Genomic DNA, 22,228 nt, shown 5'->3' on the forward strand with positions numbered 1-22,228 from the left:
TTATTATCTATTAATTATTGCTAAGTTCTTTTAGGTACCTTAAAATTCTTAATTTTGAATTTTTTAATGTTTTGTTGTAAATTTCAACTTTGAAGTTTTGACTTCAAAACTGTAAGCCGTAATAATTCTTAAGTTGCCTTATCATCTTTTAAGTAAGGTTACTAAGTTTTAATTTATAAATTACTAACATAAATGCCAATATGTAATTTGTGTTGATGATTATGAAATTTGAGTAGACAAAGGTTTTCAATATTCTAAAATCCAAAGTACCCTTCTACAGTTCTATCCATGCAGTGTTTATTATTATTATAGTGTTACTTAAACTCTCTTGGTTTTTCAAGATATTTGGGTATGGTTAACAGTTCGGTAATTACACCTGGCATGGCTATATCCGCAGGAAAATGAACTTTTGACTAAAATGAAGCTTTACCGCTATACTGTATACAGTACTGATAAGGAATTTTTTTAGTGACAAATTTCTGAATTTTTTTAGGCACAGAAGGAATTTTTTAAAAATTAAGACTACTTTAAACTTTTTAGGCACTATTTGTCTATGCCCTTTGCTTAAGTGGGTTCACATTCTGTTTTAGTCTTCTAGTTGTTACTCTTTTTTTTTTTTTTTTTTTTTTTTTTTTAGAAATTTCAGTTCATGCTTCTCTATCCTAATAGTCTGCTCTTTTGGAATTTTAGTTGTATTGTTTTTTGTTTCCCTAGGCTTTCTCCCTCCTGATCACTCAAAGTTTTCATATATAGACAATCCTCCTTGCATTTTTAGCTAGAACTGTTTTCTCACCTGTGTCGGCTAATGAAAAACTTTTTTACTAGTAGGCTTTTTATCTTCTAGCCAGCATGGCTTTATATTAAACCTGATTAATGGTAGTAAATGTACTGTGAAAGCAAATTTATTTTAAAGATAGCAATGTTAGTGTATAACACTGAGGGTCTTTTGAGTAGTATTTTACTTTCTTTCATGGTAGAATAGAAATTATGAAATGCTTGGATATTATTTCTTTGAATTTAAGCATAAACTAATGATCTGGTTTTAGCTATTATCTTTATTTTAGTACCATGCAACTTGGGTACTGTGGTATAGTGTAGTTATTAGAATGCATTTTATATGAAGTGTAATAATTTGCCCATTTTACGAATAACTTTAATGTCTCTTTGACATGTATCTTAAGTGACTTCCAAAGCACTGAAGATTTGAAAGAAATGCTGGGTCCTGAGAGCCAACAATTTTGGTAAAATTTTCAAATTACAGATTTCCTGAAAGTTCACTGTTAAGAAAAAACTTAGAATTTTCTTTAAATGATATATCAACAGAAGGGACCTGGTAGTGGCGTCTACCGAATAACTTGGTTGGATGGATCGAATGGATTGAAGGTAGAATTCATAAGGGCTCTGAAAACTCAAACTGCTCAGGATGTTGCACTGTGGTAAGTAGTTAAAAATGTGGACTTGATTATTTTATATTTTAAAATAAATTTAAATGGCACTATACCTTTGAGTAAAGGTGTTAGATTGGGGAAAAGAAGTCGTCTTTGGCAAACAAAATTAGGTTCGTTTGTAGAGTTTATTACATTTTGAAGGATTTAAGATTTTAATTACCTCTTATGACCTCAAATGGAATACACAGTATATTCTCCAGGGTATACTATAATAGGTAGGATATAATCATTGGGCTTTTCGTCATATTAACTTTTTTTGTGACTTTACGATGAGATTAGAGTTGAGCTAAACTAACATTTTAAATACTGTACAACCAAGTAGCGTTCTACTTATTTGCATTGCTCTGCTTCCAATTTTTCCTATTAGGCAATGTTTGAGGTGTCGGCGCATATGGTCGTAAGGTGCTGAATCTTTTATTTCCTTCTCTTTTTAATTCTCTTAAGCGAATCTAAGTTTTTTACGTAAAATATTTTTTTGAGAGGAAGTTCTAACTTTTATCTTTTTTTTTTCCCAGGGTCATTGGGGATAGTACGTTCATTGCATTTGCAAATTCTTACGATCCACTGCGGGGGTCTGGAGAGCTAATGAGTGATGTATATCAACTACAGGTACATTTTCCTACAGATTTTATCACTTGAAATATATTTTAGTTACAGGCTTTGAATTTCAAAGATCTTGTTTAAATATTAATTGAACTTGCTCAGTTAAACCTATGTAAGCCACTAGCTCTAATATCTTTATTGCAGATAACTACACAAAACGGCGTGATCTATCCAAGTTACGATAGACTTGACAACGCAAGATTTAGTACAAAGTACGCTTATGGTCTGGAATCCTTTAAGATAATTTCACGCCAGTTTCTAGCAGTTGCCAATCATAAGGATGATATAGGTAAGTTTATGATAAAGAATTAGATTTTAATTCCAACCAGTTTAGTGCTTTATGAGCTTAAAAATTTCAACCAGACTAGGACTGACCTGATTACTCCCTTCCAGGTAATGTTGAGATCGATAGTGTCATCTATGTGTACGATTTGCACGGGAAGACCCTGAACCCATTCCAGCGGATTAGAACTAGTGGTGCTCGGGACTGGGCTGCTTTTAGCTTTACTGAGGGAGCCAGTTCAGAGTATTTTCTTGCTGTTGCTAATGAATACAAGATTGACAAAAGTAAGCATAAGTTTAGTAATGCGTAGTACTTGGTGTAGCAATTATGGGCATAATCATAAGTGTCGCTTTGTGTTTAAAGTTACATTTAATTCTCTTTAATCCTGTGGTAGCTATATACATACAGTATATAGAAATAATTTTAGATTTCATAGCGGTTTATCCCATTTCTTTGTTACTCTTATCCTAATTTATTTTTATCCTTGAAGTACTGTACACCTGGGTAGAAAGTTTAATAGCCATTACTAACAGCCAATGGCTTTTGAAGAGTGAAGATCAACTCTTTAATTGATTTTTGTAAAGACTTTATATTTTTTGATAAGATGGAATAAAAAGTTTTAGGTTTTATGTACATCGACTTATGTGAACTTTTAGTCTTATCTTAACCTTACCCTATCATGAAGTTGCTTTATATGAAATTTGCATTTAAATGGTTGTTTGGAATGTATGGACATCTTAGACGACTATATTTTGCTTAAATTTTCTAGTGTACATTTTAAGAGAATTTTTCAACGTGAACCTTTGCAGATTTAATTAAAGCCTCTACAAACTTGAGCTTTCAGTGCATACTGATTGCTTGAAACAGAATATATCTGTATATTCATGGAGCTTTCAATGCATACCGATTGCTTGAAACGGATTATATCTGGTGATGTCTGTATTCGTAACTCTGTGCATACTGATTACTTAGAATTTAATATCTGCTGCTGTCTGTATATTCATACAGTAACTTAGTCCAATCTTTTCACATTGCTATTGTATACATAATTCTGGCAAAGTAATTTTTTTTTTTTTTGCGAAATCTTATTCAAATTCAGGGTTTAAAATGGTAAACTTAATCTATTTGCAACTTTAGCATGTTGAAAAGTAAGAATTAGGTTTGGTTTAAAATTAGTTTATTAGTAAGTTATTTACATTGACTTAATCTTTTAAATGTTTTAGGTGGTAACAAGGATTTTGAGGTGGACTCTGTGATCTACAAGTATGACAATGGAAAGTTTGTACCATTCCAGTGTATCAAAACTAATGGTGCCAGACAATGGATAGTGTATCAGGTAAGGCTGATAGAGAAAGTTAACCTTATAATTTAAATTTTAATATTTTAACTTTCAGAGTACAAATTACTAAAATTAAGCTATCCTTGAATTTTTTTTTACTAGCAGATCAAAACTAACTTATACTCTTTATTAACCCTTTTACCCCCAAAGGACGTACTGGTACGTTTCACAGAACCATCCCTTTACCCCCATGGACGTACCGGTACGTCCTTGCAAATAAATGCTATAAATTTTTTTTTTCATATTTTTGATAATTTTTTGAGAAAATTCAGGCATTTTCCAAGAGAATGAGACCAACCTGACCTCTATGACAAAAATTAAGCCTGTTAGAGCAATTTAAAAAAAGTATACTGCAAAATGTGATGGGATAAAAATAACCCCTTGGGGGTTAAGGGTTGGAAATTTCCAAATAGCCCAGGGGTAAAAGGGTTAAAGAACTGATTAAAACAGAATTGCCACCCTTTACAATGTTCTGTACAATAGTTTTGGGTAAATTTATACTAGTGTTTTTTAGTGTTGGGACTAGAAAGGTTGGAAAGATTAATAGCACAGCATAGACTTCAATCTTAGTGGTTTGCTTAAATTTTGTTTGGTGCAATTTGATAGTTTGCAAAGTACTTTTATAAATCATTCATAACATTTATAGAAGGACTTTTGATAATTTATTTCCAAAGATAGGGGGACTTTTGATAATTTATTTCCAAAGATAAGGGGACTTTTGATAATTTATTTCTAAAGATCTGGGAACTTTTGATGAAACTTCAATAGCCCAAGAACCAAATTGCAAGTATAGGATTAATGTATTGAATATTTGTTAGGCTATGCTAAACATTCATTGAGAGTTGCTAAATAGCAGCTTGTGTAAATCTGGGAAATGCAAATTAATTACATTTTGGTACTCTAATTCATAAAAGCTAGTTTCTTAATCTGGAAAATGCAAATAAAGTACATTTTGGAACTTCAAAAAAGCTAGTATGTGTTAAACTTTTTTTGGGTAGGATGTATCTTGGGTTAGCAAGCTTACTAATCTTTGTTATAATTTTGAACACATTAGTACAGTAAGTCCTTGACTTGGTTTAAAAGTTTACTAATATTTTAGAAATTAACTTTTACTAATTCAGCTGTGGCTTTCTATTAAAGGGATCTCAAGGTGAATTTCTCTTGGGTGTTGTGAACGGACAGTCTGGAGTAATTTTCTACCAGTATAATGGTTGGCGGTTTGTCCAGACCAGTTACAGCGTGTCTGGTCTTGTGAGTATTTTGGTTCTTATTACAGATTTCAAGCACTGAATTTTTTTTTCTATTGAAAATTCAGATATTTATGCATTGAATATTTAAATTATTTAAACTTTACTTTTTATTTTCTAAATTACCTCTTCTCTAAACTAATGAAATCTTTATAATTTTGATAGCACCCTATAGTGTTTACCTTGCTTATATTATACAGTACTAATTTTAGCTGAAAACTTTTATTATAATTGCTTTATTCTCGTCTTGTAGGTTAGCCATGGCACCAGCCACCTGTTGATGGTCATTGGTTCCTTTGACTTGCCAGTCAGTAGTGCATAGTATCCTTCTGTTTATGGCTTTTCCTTTCTGCCTACACATCCTGAATAGTCTAGCATATTATTTAAATATTCTGTCCTCTTACACCTGAAAACACTATTACAAAATTATTCACTCAAGGGGTTAAACTACTGCAATGTTATTCGGTCAACACTTCTTTGTAAGGGTGAAAAACTTTTGCTATGGTAAGCGGCTCTTCTAGGAGAGGTTAACTCCAAAATAAGACTGTTCAATAGTCTTGGATAGTGCCATAGCTTCTGTACCATGGTCTTCTCATGTTGGTCTTTGTAGTTTATAAAAAAAAAAATTGCAATGTTTTACTAGTTTTATAATTTTTAAAGTTTCCTTTCATCATTGGGCTCCTTTTTCCCTATTTGAGCCCCTGGGTTTATGCCATCCTGATTTTCTAACTAGGGTTTTAGCATAGCAAATTTATAATAAAAATTATAAACTATTTTTATTACTAATAACTTTATTACAGGGTGCAGTGTCTGCTTCATTTTCCTATCTGTCAATTACCCTCAACAAAGTACTATTGACTGTGGCAAATCCATTTGATTTAACTGCAAACAGACCTCTGACCTACTACGTATCTTTCGAGTATCAAAATCCCCTTGCGGTAAGTTTTATGTTAAGTTTTGAAATTATTTATCTTTATACAGTGACATTGAATTCTGTAAACTTATTCACTGATTTAATCCTATTTTCAGAAGTACTATGATGATGCCTTGGCCTGGTGTAGATCTCTCTCAAACACCATAGCTAATGATGGTTTGAGTGATCTAGTTAGAAGGGTTCAACAAGCCACTAAGATTGATGGACCAAGGAACTTCACAACCGCTGTTACAATAAGGGGCAACCTCAAGGTTACCGCTCAATTTACGAATATCTTTAATGTAAGTCTTCAGTTTAGTTTTCAGCTTGGCTCTTTACTTCAAAAACATTGCTTTCTTAATTGCACAGACTATCATTTATGTTGCAGGGGCAAGTATTTGGAATATTAAATTTCTTTGCATTAATTAGTTACTCCAATTAGTTACTCCAGTGAGTAAACTTCCTAGTGTTTATAGGTTCTACTATTCTGAATTTTTAAATTTCAGATTGTGGTTCTATCACAAGGTCTAAGGTTTGACCTAGGTATACAAGCCTTAACGGACTTGCAGGCAAAGCTTGAAGAGGCACGCCAGAGGCTAAATCTTGTAAAGCTGCTGTTGCAGGATGCCAAGAAGATAAATTCTCAGACAGATTTGGGTGAGACTGGATGTATATTTAGGCGGGTCTTTGTGTGGCCTTATTTAACTAACCATATTTAGTAAAACTCTTGGTATGATTAAAGAAACTCAGGGATTTTAATAAGTTTTTGATAAGTATTACTTATTGCCAATAGATTTTTTGTACAATTCTTTTAGTCGATACTCCTTCAAATGGCCTCTTTCTTTTTTTACTTACAGTACTATTTATAATTTTCAGATGGAGTGAGGTTCTCCAAAATAAAGATAATTTGTTCGGCTGGCGGTTCAAACAGTTGCTTCGTGAATAATCTAATTGCAAATACGGTAAGCGTTCTTTTCAAACTTTTTAACATAACTGCAAGTAATGTAATAGCAAATACAGCCTAGTGTTCTTTTTTATACATTGTGAAATAATCTGGACCATGAATGAAACTGGTGGCAATGAATTGTTACAGGTAAATGGTATTAGTGCCTCCTTTGAGGATGTCATCCGTATTGGTCAGGAATATAATCTTCAAAGCTTGAAACTGACAGATATTGCTATAACCCAAGGAGGGCAAATAACTGTAGACTTTATAAGTGGTCCAGGTTTGCCTAGAACTCCTTTCTCAGAGATAGTTACATTGACTGGAAATCATAACATTATTGGACAGAAGACCTTTGGTAAACTACAAGCAAACTTCCTTATCGTATCTGGAACTGGTAAGCGCAAATTTGCTTGAACAACTGCCGTTTTAATATATTTAATTTTAAAGTAATCTGACAACCTGATATTCAAGTAAGGATCATACTGATTAAAACATTAAAAATTGGTTTTGCTAAATTTTATACCTTTGTAGAAACTGTTTATATTTTCAGAAGGTTAAACCACTTCCAGACCTACATTGTCATAACCTATGTAAAATTACTTTTCCAGTTGGTGGTGTTAGGGTTTCAAGAGATAACTTATTGCTAAGTGTGACTGAACAGAGGATAACCACTGAAGTTACTTTCCAATCTTTAAGGGCTGAGTCCATTAAACTGAAAAATATAAATGGAAGAGACTTCTCAAGCCTCTTGAACAACTTGGTTTTGAAGGGTGCCACTCAAACTTTCACAGGCAAGTTCTATTCTCAATGACTCTATAAGAAAAAAAGTAAACCATAAGCTGTTTGGTTAAAGTAAGAGGTAACAATTTATGAATGCATTTAATGTTTCTATTATAGGCCCACTGATTATAAATGGAGACCTTATTGCACCATCCATAATTACTGTGAACCCTGTAACGCCATTGGACCCTGTTACTGCAAGCAAAACTGTTCTTCTGCACAATACTGGGGAAACTCAGATTATTACTGGTAAGAGATTTTTTTTGTAAGATTTTTTGTAAGAGATTATGTGATATTTGTGTTTACACAAGTTTTAGCTTACTGTGGTTTTGGTTTGGACTTGCATATATCTAATCTGATTAATTCTGAAATTCTCCAATACAGGGTCACATACTGTCAATGAACTGCATGCGCTGCAAGGAATAACCGTAGAGGGCTTGCTGAATGGCTTGTCTGTACCAGATGACTTTTACCTGCGAAACTCCAATGAAATCATAAACAGACCTGTGACTTTCCAGGATGTTGTTGCTGATATGGTGACAATTGGTAGCAAGCTTGGTGATGTGCAGGTTAGAAAAATTAATCTTTCAAAGAGTGATAGAGAATTTCGTAATATCTTGGCATCTAACTTCTTAAATTTAATTCTAAGATAAATCTGGTTGTGAATGGTGAGTTCCATTATCCTGTTCAATGGTAAAATTTAATTCTTCTAATCAGGTTCTGAATGGAGAGTTGGATCTTCTCCTGTTGAATGGTGACCAAGTAGTATCTGGACAGAAGACCTTCAATGAGATAACGCTGCTTGGTCATTCGACAGTAGCTGGTACCATTTCTGGGTATAGGTTGGAAGATTTTACTTCAAATTTGTCGGCAGACTTCATACGTGGGATAAATTGTAAGAAACTATTTTTTTTTTTTGCTTATTCTTTTGGATTTTACTCTTTTGTCATAGGAAATTACTCTAGTAAAGATGCAATTTCTTAATTTTTTTTTTCATCTTAACTAGCTGGCCAGAGGATTGTTGGAACAGTAACATTTGAAAATGGATTGACAGTCCTGGATGATCTATTAGATGGTGTTAGCATATCCAGGATACTGAATCGTGCAATACCCCTGAATGCAAGCAGAATAGATAATGAAGTGATCTTTGAAGGTCCAGTGCAGGTAAGAAGTTTTTAGTTTTGAAATTCTCAAGGTACCTTGAATTACCCTTTAGGAATTTAAGTTTTAATCTTATTTTCTATAGATTGATGGAGACTTGACTGTCACTGAGAGACTGAATGGCGTGAACATAGGAGATTACGTATTAAAGGATGGTACACACGCTTTGACTGGAAACATCATATTTACAGCAGATTTGGTAAGCATTAGGGTTTTCTGAAATTTTGTTACAGTATTTTCATAAACTGTTGGGCAGGCGACTAATTTTATTAATTTCTTACTTTTCACTGTTAATTTTACAATGCCTCAAATCTGATCTAAATGTTACTTGTCCTGTTAGCCCTGGGAACACCATGGACATTGAATTTTAATTTTTAGCATGTAAGCTTTATAAAAATACTTGGCATTCTATGAAAGTTCATGTTATCTGGTTAATTTGTAGATAGATTTGCCTCTTGGCCAGCAATTGTGAAAGTTAAGTTGGGGCCCATGTTCTTAATGTTATTACCGTACAGTTTATGCAAAAATTTTGAATTTCCTCAACTAATTGTTTTAGGTAGCAAAAGACAATGTGGAAGCTGATACAGTAAATGGTTATGATTTGAGCTCCTTGGCCTCTAGACTACTTTTGATCGATGGAGACCAAACTATCACTGGGGACATTACTTTCCATTCGCCAGAATTCTTTGATCTCTCCGTATCTGGCGAAGTAGTAGTGAACGGCGTCAACTTGAACGATGTTGTAACCGCGAACAGCAATGCTGTCATAACTGGTATGTAGTGTATGAACCTTCGGTATAACTGGTAACTAGATTTTCATGCCTTGCCAGTCTTATCCCTATTCTCAGTGTGGTATTTGATTTTCATTAAGTTTATAGAAACTTTTAATCTTAACCCATATCCATAACCTTCATTGTGAAATGTGTGCAGTCTTGCCTCCCACTTGATATCTAACTTGACACTATATAAATTCTTATCACTTAATGGACTAACTTAAGTAGTCTGTTTTTTTTTTACTTTTAATTAACATTCGTATATAACTAATAATTAAATTGTCAAACCTTAGCATAAAGGTCTTTACTGACTACAGTACTCCTATACATAGTTCTAAGTATGCATTTCATTCTAACAGCCTTTTCTCAATCATGAGGCTTGACCCCTTAAAAGTTATTTTAGAAGTTCATAACTTTATCCTGTCACCACTGGGATTATCTTCCTATCTATTGGATCTTTAAGAAGTTCAAACTTCTGTTTTTTTTATTTAATGTTTTTTTATTTTGAAAAGGTTAATGAAAGTGTTTTAAATACTTTTTATTAATTACTTCCAATAGTCTCTTTACTTAGCAGAGCCACTTTCAGAGACTTGCACTTGTAGCATCTTAATGCTGTGGCTTGGCAAATTCAATCCTCCTAAGATAATTTTTTATCATAGTCTTTAAGAAAAGTCGGGTAATTTACTAAAGGGAAAGTAGTTATCCCTGTAGTGTAAGGAAACTAAAGTTAAGTTTATTATTCTTGAAGATCTGAGTATCCTATAACCGGACAGAATAGTTATAAAATTAAGCCATTTGAGTAAACAGTTGGACTTAACATAATTTGAAAAATTTCAAATTTCTCTTAATCCTTAGCAGCCTTTGTTATACAGAGTAATGTACGGTATATACAATTTTGAAAACAGTCATATTATGATATACACTGAAGTGGTTGTTTTCTTGGGTAAAATACTAAAGTTAATAGACTTTCACATAAGAATTAAATTTCTTAAATTGAGATTCTTTTGAACTGTTCATTGAATAGTTAAAAGTAGCAATTCCCGAGGGTCTCTAGAAACCTTAACGTATGAATGGAATAGATTTTATTTTGTTTTAGGTACATGGAAACTCCCAAATCTTGGGTGTGGGGGGGGGATCTAGTCCATATTATAAGGCTAGAGGGTTTGGTCAAGGGAGGTATAAGCTATTAATGCAGTACCAGAATGTAATTGATATCTCTAATATTCTCTATAGTGGAGTATTAAATAGGGTCGGAAGAGACTTGGTGCTACTTGAAATTTAGTGAGCTGGATAGAAATACTGTACTTTACACTTTAATGTAAACCAGAAAGTTAACAAAACTATTTAATCTTGCAGGAAAGAAGACCTTCACTACTCTCAGAGTATTATCCAGTGTAAAAGCTGGTGCGGTAGATGTGGGTCAATTTGGACAAGTAGATGGAGTGGTGATAAGTGATTTGTTCTTCGCAGACTCTTTAAGGAAAACTGGTAAGTATTGCACAGAAGAGTTTTAACTTTGCATTGAAGTTTTCTGAAACTAGTTTTGAGCAATAGTATATGTAGATTTGGAGGTAATTAAAAATTTCCAATTTAAAGGCTTAGAATCTTTTTGAAAATCTTGTCTAGCATATACTTAAAAATTTTAATATTTTAATGGAAATAAAGTTCCTGTAGTATATGAAGGGTGGAAACTGCAGGTTCAGAATATCAAAAATTATTGGCAATATTGTTAATGCTTTGAATTCTTAAGAGGCCATTATATAACTCAAGGCTGTAAAGTGTTACTTTCATCTAACTCTCTGAAAGACAAACTATGTAATGCAACAGCCTATAACATGTCAGTTAAAGATAGCAGGCAGTTAAAGGTAGCAGCCCTAAGAACTATAATTTGTTTAGAATGTATTTTTTTTTTTGTATCGATTACTGATATATATAGATAATTTATGAATATAATTTATACTTTATTAAGGTATATATACTATATTTTGGTAGTAGGTTGTCAAAGCTTTAGGCCATGCATTGGAGTTACTACAGCTATTGAGTTCTTGGGTCCTTTGACTGGCTAGACTGTAGTACATTGGATTCCTCTCTGGTTCCGGCTCTTTATTTTTTTTCTTTCCTCATAAAATTTGTAACTCTGTAATTACCCAAAAATTCTTAGGAGGTTAACTACTTCACTGAAATTGTTCAATGGATAATTTCCTCTTGGTAGGGTTAAACTTTAGAAATGGTAAGCAGCTCTTCTAGGTAAGGGACACTGCAAAATCAAACTACTGTATTGTTCAATAGCCTTTGGTTGTGCCATAGCCTCTTTACCATGATCTTCCGCTCTTGCGTTAGAGATTCATTGCTTGGTTACATTCGGGCACACAGCTCTAATTTCTCTTGCTCTTATTTTGAAGTTTTTTTTTATATAAGAAATTTATTTTAATGTTCTTGTTGATTTCCTTACTTTCTTCACTGGTCTATTTTTCCTTATCAGAGACCCTTGTTGGAGACCCTGGGCTTATAGCCTCCTGCTTTTCCAACTAGGGTATAAGTTTAGCAAATATGTATGTAGTAGATAGTTGGTTTTATGGATAGATGGTTGATATTAAATGTAATTTGATATAGAGGTTAAAAGCTTTTAAATCTGTCATTTCTCTCTAGCCACATCTGTGCAGCACTTGGTCGGAAGGGAGTTGAACGTTTTAATAGCCGAAAGTGTCTCTGGTACCAATCTTGCTAGTTTGCTGAGGAGAGTCATTTTCAAGGATAGACCATCAAGCATAAATGGTTCCTTAACCTTCACTGGACCTGTTACTGTGAGGGATTTGACATTCAGTGGTGAGTTGGAAGTATTTGGTGCAACATGGTAGACTAGCAATAAAATTAGGAAAGTTTTGGTACTAAATTATCTTCGCTATTTAGGAACCTTTGATGGTGTATCTGCCGAGGACTACAGCTCTGGATGGCTGCTGAAGACTGGAACTCAAACATTAACAGGACTTAATACATTCTTCAACTTGAACTCTGGGGATGTAACTTATACCGGAAGCTCCATACAAGGAGTAGATCTTAACCAGCTACTGAAGAATACTGCAAAGATTGATGAGCCTACAACTCTTGGAGGGATTACATTTGGTAACTCTATTTTTCTTAATTTGTGAAGTGGCATATTTAGGTATTCCAAAATTAAGCTCTAACTTACACTGAATTTTATTTACAGATTAAATAATTTCTTGTTTTATTTACAGATGAAATAATTTCTACAAGCCCAGTAACTTTAGATGGGAAGATTCAAGGTATAAAGCTTAGTGATGAAGCATTGTTGTCTAACGGAGTAAATCAAGTGGTAAGTACTATACAATACAGTACTTTTATGAACCACCACCTCATCTTTTTTTAGTCTCCAGAAGCTTGGTCATGTCAGTTTCCCTTAAGAACTAAAGACTTTGCTCGTTCATGTTCAAATATGTACATGCCTGTTAAAGAGATTACCAGTACCCTAAATTCCATGTTGCGAAAGTACTTGTCTCTACTGTAAGGTTTACATGGGCATTGGATTGTGTGCTTAATTTCAATGACTTGAAGAGGTGGGCTCCTGGATTTTATAGAAATTTATGCTATGTTGTGGAAAATTAGGATATTCTTAGTCTTGGTGTTGACTAAACATTCCCATCAAATTTGAAAGTATCTGGCAAGTATAGTTCTTGGTAGTTTATATAAAAAAAAAACTTTTAAAGTTTTTGAATAACAAAAACCGTATTGAGACCCAGCTCAACATTCCTGGAAGAGAAGGATTTAAACTTTGCCTTTGGCACAGTAATATAAAATGGCACAGTAATATAAAATGGTTTTTAGGAAATTGGTTGGGGCACATTAACCTCAAATATTTTTACTGCCTGTTCTAGTATAGAAATTTCATTTATATGAAGTATATATGAAGTCTTTAGACAAGATCATGCAAGCAAATTTTTTTTTTAAATTATTTTTTACTTATTGAAACTTGGTTATTCATGGTTGTTTATATGAATTTTCACTTGCAAATGCTCGCATGACAAATCCTGTTAGATTTGCGTATTGAATCGTTGGTGTAGAATTCTTTTAGCATTTCTTTGTAATTTAAGCTCTTGACAGGGCTAGTAATTCTTGTGCAATAAAATTCTTTTCAGGTAACTGGAAGAAAAACCTTCAGGGGTAAAGTCAGTTACTCGGGTAGCTTTACCATAGATGGAAGAGTGTTGGTGAGAGATAACCCAGATGACGTCCCTGTTTCAATTGATGTAGGTGGTCTCTGCAACTCGGTAGTAAGTGGCAGCGACATAAATCTGCAGGAAGTTACTGTAGATGGTGAGTTTATAAGTTTCTTTCATGGTTAATTGTTAATTATTTTATAAGATTAAGAATTTTCTGATTGTTTGCAAACATCAGATTTCTAGTTATGAAATTTTCCAGGTTGTTAGTCTCTGAACTTTACGTTCTGTATAGCCATATTTATTGTTGAGGAGCCATAATTATTGTTAAGTAGGAATTTTCTTAATTTTTAAATCTATCTTTCAGGAGATGTGATCTTTGGTGGAAATGTCAACATCTCTGGCTTGATCAATGACCAGTCAGTTTTGGATTTGGCCAATACCTACTGGCTTAGCGATACTCCGAACTTCATCCCATCGGTTACTCGTTTTGCTGAAGTGGAGATTTTACAGAATGCCAACCTCAATTTGCAGGTGATAGATTTTGTATTGGATTATGTTAGTTTAAAATAGTGAAATTTTGTAATGTGTGAAATTGGCTTTTGACTACATTTTAAGGATTTTAATCTTTCTCTTAATTACCTAGGGATTGTTAAATGGAGTGGATATCAGAGCTCTGTGGGATGATCTATTGAGGAAAGAATGTGATCAACAGACTGTAACTGGAGAGTACTTCATTGAGAATCTGACTGTAGATAGTTTGGAGACAGACCGCATAACCAACTCTGACGATAATCTTAGGCTGGTGAGTTTCAAATGCCTTTCTGTGGGGGCTAGTCTGAAATATTGTGTAGGGCTTTGTCTGAAATGCTGCAATCTTAGGTTTTGCTGTAAAGTTGTACAAATCAAAGTTTACAGTATAGCTGTTTTCACTTCTAGAACTCTTTGAATGATGTCCTCCTAAAAGATGGTGACCAGAGAATAACTGGTGTTTTCACGTTCTCTAAACTTGAAACAAGAGGTAAGAAAGTAGTTATTTTATAAACTTGAGCTATTTGATTTTGAGCATACACTAATCTTGCCAATATAATTAACTAGATAATCTTAAGTTGCAGTTTGGTATTTTGAAGTCTTTGTAAATTATTGGGTTATATGAATTCAGGAAAATTAATTTAAACTTTATTTCAGGTTCTGTTATCCTTGATGGTACTTTAAATAACCTAAGGGTAGATACAGATTTTGCACAGTACAATAAGCCAGCTACAATAACGGCAAGAAAAACCTTTGAGTCTTTAACAATACGGGGAGATCTGATTGTAGAAGATGGTGTTACAATACAGGTTAGTCATACTTGCATTTGGCTGAATTACTGCAGTTTCAAATTCAAAAGAAATCTGCCATTTGATATTAAAATAAAAATTTCTTTCTTCTTAGGGAGTGGATGTGTCAGAGCTTGTTAAGAATGCAGTAAGACCGGACAGTGTTGGTGGTGGCAATTGTTTCATTCCTGGAACTACTACTTTCAAAGGTTTAAGATTTGAAGATGGTTCACTAGAGTAAGTCTTTTAATCTTTGTATTGCTCATTTTTTACTTTTAATTTCAAATTCCATCTAAATAAATGTTAAGTTCACTCTTAAAATATATACTATATTTGCAGAGTTGGTGGAACTGTCGATGGAGTGACTTTGAATGCAAGCAGGGTTCTGTTAAAATCTGTAGATCAACAGATACTCGGTCGCGTAGTCTTCTCTGCCCAGAATGGCTTGGAAATCTTGGATAATTTGCAAGTTCTTGATGGCAGGTTCAATGAAATAGATCTGGCCAGATTGAGGGACTTAACGGTGATTGACTTTCTCTTTGGTTTCTTTTTATTGAAATAACTTTCCAGAATAACAGCTGTTTAGGCCATGCTGACCTAATATTATACTGTACCCAAGTAATCAATCTATCCTTAATTTTAGGTGAGAAACAATGGCCCTATTGTCATCAACGGAGCAGTCACATTCGCAACTAGTGCAACCTTCACGACGGTCATCATCTCGAACCATCTTATTAATGGGTATAATATTACGGACCTTGGATTATGTCTCTCTGGAAGACACGTGGTTAATAATATGGGAGATCAGTTTGCTTTCGTATTAAAGGCTGCCCATGATGCTAGGGATATGTTATCGGGTAAGTAGAGAAACTTGGTAACTGAACCAAACTAAAATCTTGCCACCCTGTACCAAATTTCATTCTTACACTTTCCAATTTATGTACTGTTTAGTTTAGTTTGACCTTTAATTTTTGATAATTACTAAATCTTTAATTTTTAATAATTACTAAATCTTTAAAGATGCAAAATTTATAACCTTTATAGTTGTCATAGCCTTTAAACAATCTGGGCACTTCTTAAATAAAAGGACGATATTTAGTCAATCTTACTTAAGAAAAATTTTGCCTGCACAAAATTAAATTACTCAACACCTTGTAGATTTTATAAGTATTAGAAAAATCAAAATTCAATAATTTTAATATGGTACTGTAACCACTTCATACTCCAAATTTGTAAAGTTCAGTCCTTAAATAAGTCCTATAAAGAAAAGAGCCTCTAGGCCTGCCAGGCCAGCATGTCTTGGTGCTGCTGCTAATCTTATTGCTGCCCTAATCTACAAGTAACTTAATCTACAAGTAACTCTTAAGATAAATGATTTACATAAGTGCTTATATATCATTCATTTTTGGGAAACTTTCAAGAAATTTTAAAGTTTGGAGGCTCCTTTATTTGTTGCATATCCTATATTCTAACTAGTTTACTCTCAATATAACAATTTTCCTTTTTTTTTTTTTTGTATAAGTTTTTTTCATTTTCATGAATTTTTATGAATTGGGTAAATCTTGTGTAAGTCTTGAAGCATTCTGCTCACTCTACCATATAAACTTTAGACATTACATCTGTGTTAAAAATTCTTTAAGTTTTTTTTATCAGAAGTACAGTAAAAAACAGTAAAAAACTTATCTTGGCACTTAGGATAGTAATCTCGCTGGTATTCAATGTTCACTTATATAATTAAGCTAGTTACTTTCTCTAGTTTTATCTAGACAATGAGCTAATGTATAATTTCAATTTTTTTTGTTATAGTATAAATCTAGTGAAGATTCTTTTTTACAGAAAAAGCCACAGAGTTATGGTACTTTATCGAGACTGATTTAACACCTGTAGACAAATTGATGCCTGTGAGGTGAGAACAATCAATTTATTTGGTCTTTTAAAAGTACATATTGAGATCTGTAATAAATCTTGCCATTTACTATTAAAACATTTAAACTGTTTAATTTCAGTCTTGGAACAAGCTTCCTGTCATCTCATAAGTTTGACACTCTTGCTGGGTTGGATCTGCGTGCAGATTTGGTCTATACATACAGGATAGAAAGGAATTTCCCCTTGGCCTGTAAGTTTAATTTGCTTTTATGGTGCTGTACTTTTTAAGGTCATTAGTTTTAGTGAATTTTATTAAAATCTGTAATGGTATTAACAGCAGGCTTTTATTTTTCCAGTCACCCCAATACCTGTGGTAAAACCTGCAGCAGTTGCTGGCCTGTCTCGGAACTTACTAGCTACGTGTGGGAGAGGGCAAATGCCTGCAATTCAAAGCGGATATACTTCAACTTCATACTTTAATAAAGTAAATTTTTTTTATTGATGATAGTACAGTCTATAAAAAACTATATAAAACCTATAGTAACTTTGTATATTTTTAAATCATTGTTAATCATATTTATGAACTTTCAGATACCACTAGAAAATGGTGAACTCCATAGCTTTGGCCACATATATTCTGTAGGTGGGGGAAATGTTGTAGAAGCAGCATTTGGTATAAACCACTGTTATGACTTGGTTGTAAGTATTTTAAGTTTACAAATTTTATAAAACTTTGATAGTTTTGAAACTAATGGTGATATTCTTGGTAAATTTTTTTGAAACTGATGGTGGTACTCTTTATCATAAATAATTTCTTACTCCATCTTTACAGAGTTTCAGACTGAACGACGGTAGGCTGTGTCTGGCTGTAATTGATCATGCTGCAAGTTCAACAATAATTTGTAGGAATGCTGCCAATCGTTTTAGTCTCATGAATTATCTTGGAACAAAGGGTGCTGTGAAGGTAAAAAAAAAATACTGTAAAAGATGGTTGAATATTAGATAAAGCAGTTATTTTAGTTCAAATTATAACTTTGAAAAAGGTTTTATTGTGTTCTTTAATATAACAATTTTAGAACTTTCACTTCTAATGTTCATTTAACTCTGCAGTAGTTTATTTGACTTTTGGCTCTAAATTATAAAAATTTAATTTCTTTAACCTTAACCTCCCTTAACCTCTAAATAAGAAAAAAAGGCCCTTGGTTAGAGAGGGCACATTCTAATGGCAAGAAGCAACAATGGTGTTAGTATTTTGTCCCTTTAAACTTTATGGTTTACTTCTTACTCCAGATTGCTTGCTTGTGCATAAAGGTTTTTTCACTTTTGTTAGAAATCGCTACATTCAATGTTTTGGCTTTTTAGATGGATTAATGTAATTGTCGAGGGCAACACTTATTCAAAAAGCTGTTGGGGGAGCGCTAGCCTTTCATTCAGTCAGCTGCTAATAAAGTGTTAAAATTTTCAAAGGGGAAAATCCAGATAAGACTAGGCTACTTAATTTTTGTAGGGATGACTGCAATGACTTTCTGCCACCTTTCATAATTCACATAATCAGCCGCTTACAAAAGTTCTTCCAAGCTATCGCTAGCTTATTTTAGTCCTGTAATTATTTTAGTGCGGTAATTACTCAATTACTCTTAAAACTTAGTAATAATAATCCGTCTGGTTGCCAAACTGCACTGCCTGAAATTAGTAATTAGTGTTCTTTCTGTGCAGTACTTTTAATGGTTCTCAGTGCTATTTGTTTAAATAGATTAACCATTCTGCTGTTGAACCCTTGCATTGCCGTAGTCCTTATTGCTTGCATTGGACGATTAGTTTGAGAGGCAGTCTGTACTCTGGATCCTAATATTCCTCCACTCTTGAGGGCTCTAACTACTGTATACTGTATACTATATTACCTTAGTGGATGGCGTGGCATATTCGGCAATTCCCTTAAATTTTAGTGGTGAATAGTTTCAGCTGAACTATTTTGCATAATTTTTGGGGGCAGAATGTTGTTGGCTTGCTAGCTCGGCTACTAGCTCATTACGGATAAAGTATAGTGCCGTGAATGTAGGCTCCAGTAAATCTATTAGAACTCGTAGGCTCCAGTAAATCTATTGGAACTCCTCACGTCATCTACCCTTGCGTCATCCCCTTCATCCATTAGTTCTAAATCTCCTGGAAATTATATATCCTTTAACCTGCAATACAGGAAGATGAAAATAAGTAGACCTTAAGTGAGGAATCATAATTTTCAAATCTCCTCATTGCTGATTAATCTCATTGAATGAGCAAAGTTTGGAAGCTTCATACTCTTAAAAATCTATATAAATAGCTGCTATAAATTCTCTGAATTCTACAGAAATTACTACTTGCTGGTTATATCCCTTTGTATTCAACACAGTTGTGATAGATTTACTGTATTTTTCTATCAACTTCAATGCACGTACTGTGACTTTTTAGACTTGTCAGGTCTTTGATTTAAATTTTATTTTCCAGACTTGACAGTCATTGTGCAGTGCATCTTGAACTAAAATAATTATATGAAAGTTCACTGATTTTAGAGTTGTTGTTTTTGGGCAATGAAGTAGGGTATTTTCTTTAATTGCTTAACATAGCTGAGAATAGAAGTTTTTATTGAACCTTCCTTTGCTAACCTGCATAATTAGTATGGATTTCTGCACAGAAAGCATTATTAAATACCATAGCGCAGAGCATTTTTAAACTAATAGGTTAGATTTTAAAAGTAATTCTTAAAGGGATACTACAGAGAACAGAAGATTCCAGTAAATTGCCAACAAAATAAATTTGAGTTATTCGATGTCGGCTTTAGCAGTTGGTAAAGACATTACCACTTCAAAACTAAATATTTTTCTTTTCTAGGGTGCTTGGATGGATCTTGGGTATCGTACATACTTGCTGATTGTTGAAGAACCAACGGGATATGCTACAGGACATTTGAAAGTCTTTACGCATGATCCTTCTTTGGACAAGATGGTTTTGGTAAGTGTTATTTTTATCTGGAGTAATTATTTTGATTAAGGACCTTTATTTTTTTTTGTATAAAACTTATTTCAAGATTTACTTTCCAACAGGTAACTAAAGTGCAAGTTCCAGGAGCTGATGATGTTGATGTGATCATCCAAGGTATGGGTGCTGTGATTGCTGTGACGAAGAGAGAACAGAAACTACTCCACTCCACTGTAACAATTCTGACAGCTTACATTGAAAACCAGATCTTGCAAATTGAAACCTTGCAGGTAATGTTTGAAATTCGTATGAAATTGATGGCTAGTCACTTATTCTCTTTATGCATATAAAATTTACTATTTCAAATTAGCTTATTTTATGTGCATATAAAATTAATATCAGGCTGCTTCTATATATTGTCGCCCTCATAAACTAACTGCCTAAGTAATTTTCTCCACTTGTTGGGAAATAAAAAAACAAAACTTATTTCCTAATTCTTTGTCAGTCTTGAGTTTCAATTCACAAATTCTTAACAGAAGAATTTGTGAATTAGAATTTAATTGAAGCTCAATACAATGATATAAAAAATTAGGAAATGAAGTATTTTTATTTCCCAATAAGTGGAGAAAATGACTAAGTCACCCTCATAAACTAACTGGCCATCTGAAATTTTAAACTTTAATTTCAGACTGCTTCTTAATATAAATGTAAATCTAATATGACTGCTAAATATATGCATATAAAATTTAAACCTTAATTTCAGACTCTGCATATCCGTGAGGTTCACCATTGCAGCTTCTCGTTGATGCCATCAGGGGAAGTGGGACTATTTATACAAACCTTCTATGGCATCAAACTTTACCTGTGGAAATGTGTTGAATTTGTTTATGCAAGAGAGGCAAGTATTGTTACTTAAATATTTTACTTTGGTACTTTCTTTACTGCAAATTATTAGTCTGCAATTTTATAGATTTTCTTGTTCTATTGCTATGTAATGCTGTAACCTGCGCTCTTGACTGCTTTATTGCGGAAAAGTAGTATTGTCAGGTAGTGATCGGTGATCTCTAAGATTTACTTGTTCTTTGCTATATAGTACTGTATTGTAACCTGCGATCTTCAAAATTTTAGTTTTCCCAAGTTGTCTTCATATTTTCTTTTACTAAGCTTTAATTTGATTTCAGATAAAAACTGAAGCAGCAGTGTGGCCAACCTCTGAAGCCTTCCTCTACGAACATGATAATGTAACTTCCCTCCTCGTGGTGTTTTCTGCTTCTGGTGCTCTAGATCCCTTGACTAAGGAACATGATTTCGACATTGTAAAAACCAAACTTTACACGGCTCGATACAGAGGATCAAAGGTTGTTATTCCAAGATATTTGCAATAACTTTTTAAGATTTTAAACCAAATTAAATGTAAATAAACTAAGGAATTTAATTTTCCTCTTACTATTGAGGCGGGTTGAACATTGTTCCATGTATCTTAATTTTAATGGTGTATTAACAAATGGGATCATACCAATAGCCCAAGAATACACTAACATGGTGGCTGGTATTTAGCGTCAAAATTTCAAAAATAATTTTGAATGGTAATTAATATACCTAAAAAATTTAAAGATTAATGGTAAGGTCAAAATTTAAAGTACCAAAGATGTGTTTAACCTTTACCCTGCTAGCGTAATAGTAAATAGTTTTCTGTAGTATGCAGACCTGAATGCCATGCTGTATGGGTGATTGTATCTTTATTTACTAATACTTTGGCAACTAAACTTATATAACATTGTATCGTGTAACTATAACTACAAATGTTCTTTTGCAATAATTATTTATATACCAGTATTTGAGCATATAAAGATGCTTCCCTGTATACAGCAAACTGTTCGAATATCTCGCACTTTTCTAACTTGTGTATACAGTATTTCAGTGTAGCCTAGTGCTGTATTGTTCAGTTTAATGATCAGAGTATAGAATTAAAGTTTTTGCTCTACATAACTTTGTAATTGTATTTTCTTGTGAAATGTCTTGCGATATTTGACTGTTGGTATTCACTGTTTAACTTCCTTGGCCTTGTCTTAATCTGCATTAAAGAAGTTAATCTTGTATGTTTGACTTGTAACTCCTTACATCAGTTATAAAATGGGATTTTCTGGTAAGGAAAATGTAGTGTTAAATCTAAATTACCGAAATTGAAAAAACTGACATTATTATGAAAGCGTAGATAAGTTATGAAGTAGAAGTTACTAAAAATTACCAGGAATAACTTTTCTAAGCCATAATTATCCTTTGGTAAAATTTACTCAATATGGTAATGTACTTCTAGAAATTTAATGGACACTACTGTTCAAGAAAACCGATATGTACGGTTACAGGAGATGGGATAATTATCATAGTGGCTGTAGTCTAAAAGATCCCTTTACCCTGCA

General features: G+C 33.2%; 1 protein-coding gene across 1 annotated transcript in view; it reads left to right on the plus strand.

Annotated features, from left to right (window-relative positions):
• clos (closca) overlaps window positions 1-21,234 on the plus strand; it is a 32,012-nt gene extending 10,778 nt beyond the window's left edge. Inside the window, exons 7-45 of the mRNA XM_068384563.1 lie at window positions 1,324-1,436; window positions 1,964-2,057; window positions 2,196-2,340; window positions 2,445-2,618; window positions 3,558-3,670; window positions 4,814-4,924; window positions 5,721-5,858; window positions 5,950-6,135; window positions 6,340-6,490; window positions 6,710-6,795; window positions 6,927-7,173; window positions 7,388-7,570; window positions 7,677-7,808; window positions 7,944-8,128; window positions 8,277-8,454; window positions 8,566-8,723; window positions 8,806-8,919; window positions 9,277-9,493; window positions 10,850-10,981; window positions 12,143-12,319; window positions 12,404-12,616; window positions 12,730-12,827; window positions 13,648-13,825; window positions 14,036-14,202; window positions 14,315-14,473; window positions 14,608-14,689; window positions 14,857-15,008; window positions 15,103-15,224; window positions 15,327-15,510; window positions 15,631-15,844; window positions 16,824-16,893; window positions 16,994-17,103; window positions 17,210-17,337; window positions 17,445-17,552; window positions 17,686-17,817; window positions 19,722-19,841; window positions 19,934-20,098; window positions 20,572-20,706; window positions 20,990-21,234. Of these exons, the coding sequence (XP_068240664.1) occupies window positions 1,324-1,436; window positions 1,964-2,057; window positions 2,196-2,340; window positions 2,445-2,618; window positions 3,558-3,670; window positions 4,814-4,924; window positions 5,721-5,858; window positions 5,950-6,135; window positions 6,340-6,490; window positions 6,710-6,795; window positions 6,927-7,173; window positions 7,388-7,570; window positions 7,677-7,808; window positions 7,944-8,128; window positions 8,277-8,454; window positions 8,566-8,723; window positions 8,806-8,919; window positions 9,277-9,493; window positions 10,850-10,981; window positions 12,143-12,319; window positions 12,404-12,616; window positions 12,730-12,827; window positions 13,648-13,825; window positions 14,036-14,202; window positions 14,315-14,473; window positions 14,608-14,689; window positions 14,857-15,008; window positions 15,103-15,224; window positions 15,327-15,510; window positions 15,631-15,844; window positions 16,824-16,893; window positions 16,994-17,103; window positions 17,210-17,337; window positions 17,445-17,552; window positions 17,686-17,817; window positions 19,722-19,841; window positions 19,934-20,098; window positions 20,572-20,706; window positions 20,990-21,193 (5,775 nt within the window). The 3' untranslated portion in view covers window positions 21,194-21,234. The remainder of the gene's footprint in view (window positions 1-1,323; window positions 1,437-1,963; window positions 2,058-2,195; window positions 2,341-2,444; window positions 2,619-3,557; window positions 3,671-4,813; window positions 4,925-5,720; window positions 5,859-5,949; window positions 6,136-6,339; window positions 6,491-6,709; window positions 6,796-6,926; window positions 7,174-7,387; window positions 7,571-7,676; window positions 7,809-7,943; window positions 8,129-8,276; window positions 8,455-8,565; window positions 8,724-8,805; window positions 8,920-9,276; window positions 9,494-10,849; window positions 10,982-12,142; window positions 12,320-12,403; window positions 12,617-12,729; window positions 12,828-13,647; window positions 13,826-14,035; window positions 14,203-14,314; window positions 14,474-14,607; window positions 14,690-14,856; window positions 15,009-15,102; window positions 15,225-15,326; window positions 15,511-15,630; window positions 15,845-16,823; window positions 16,894-16,993; window positions 17,104-17,209; window positions 17,338-17,444; window positions 17,553-17,685; window positions 17,818-19,721; window positions 19,842-19,933; window positions 20,099-20,571; window positions 20,707-20,989) is intronic.
• Window positions 21,235-22,228: the final 994 nt, after the last annotated feature.

This window comes from Palaemon carinicauda, chromosome 12 (genome assembly GCF_036898095.1).
Source record: "Palaemon carinicauda isolate YSFRI2023 chromosome 12, ASM3689809v2, whole genome shotgun sequence".
In the NCBI taxonomy this organism is placed as follows: Eukaryota; Metazoa; Arthropoda; class Malacostraca; order Decapoda; family Palaemonidae; genus Palaemon; species Palaemon carinicauda.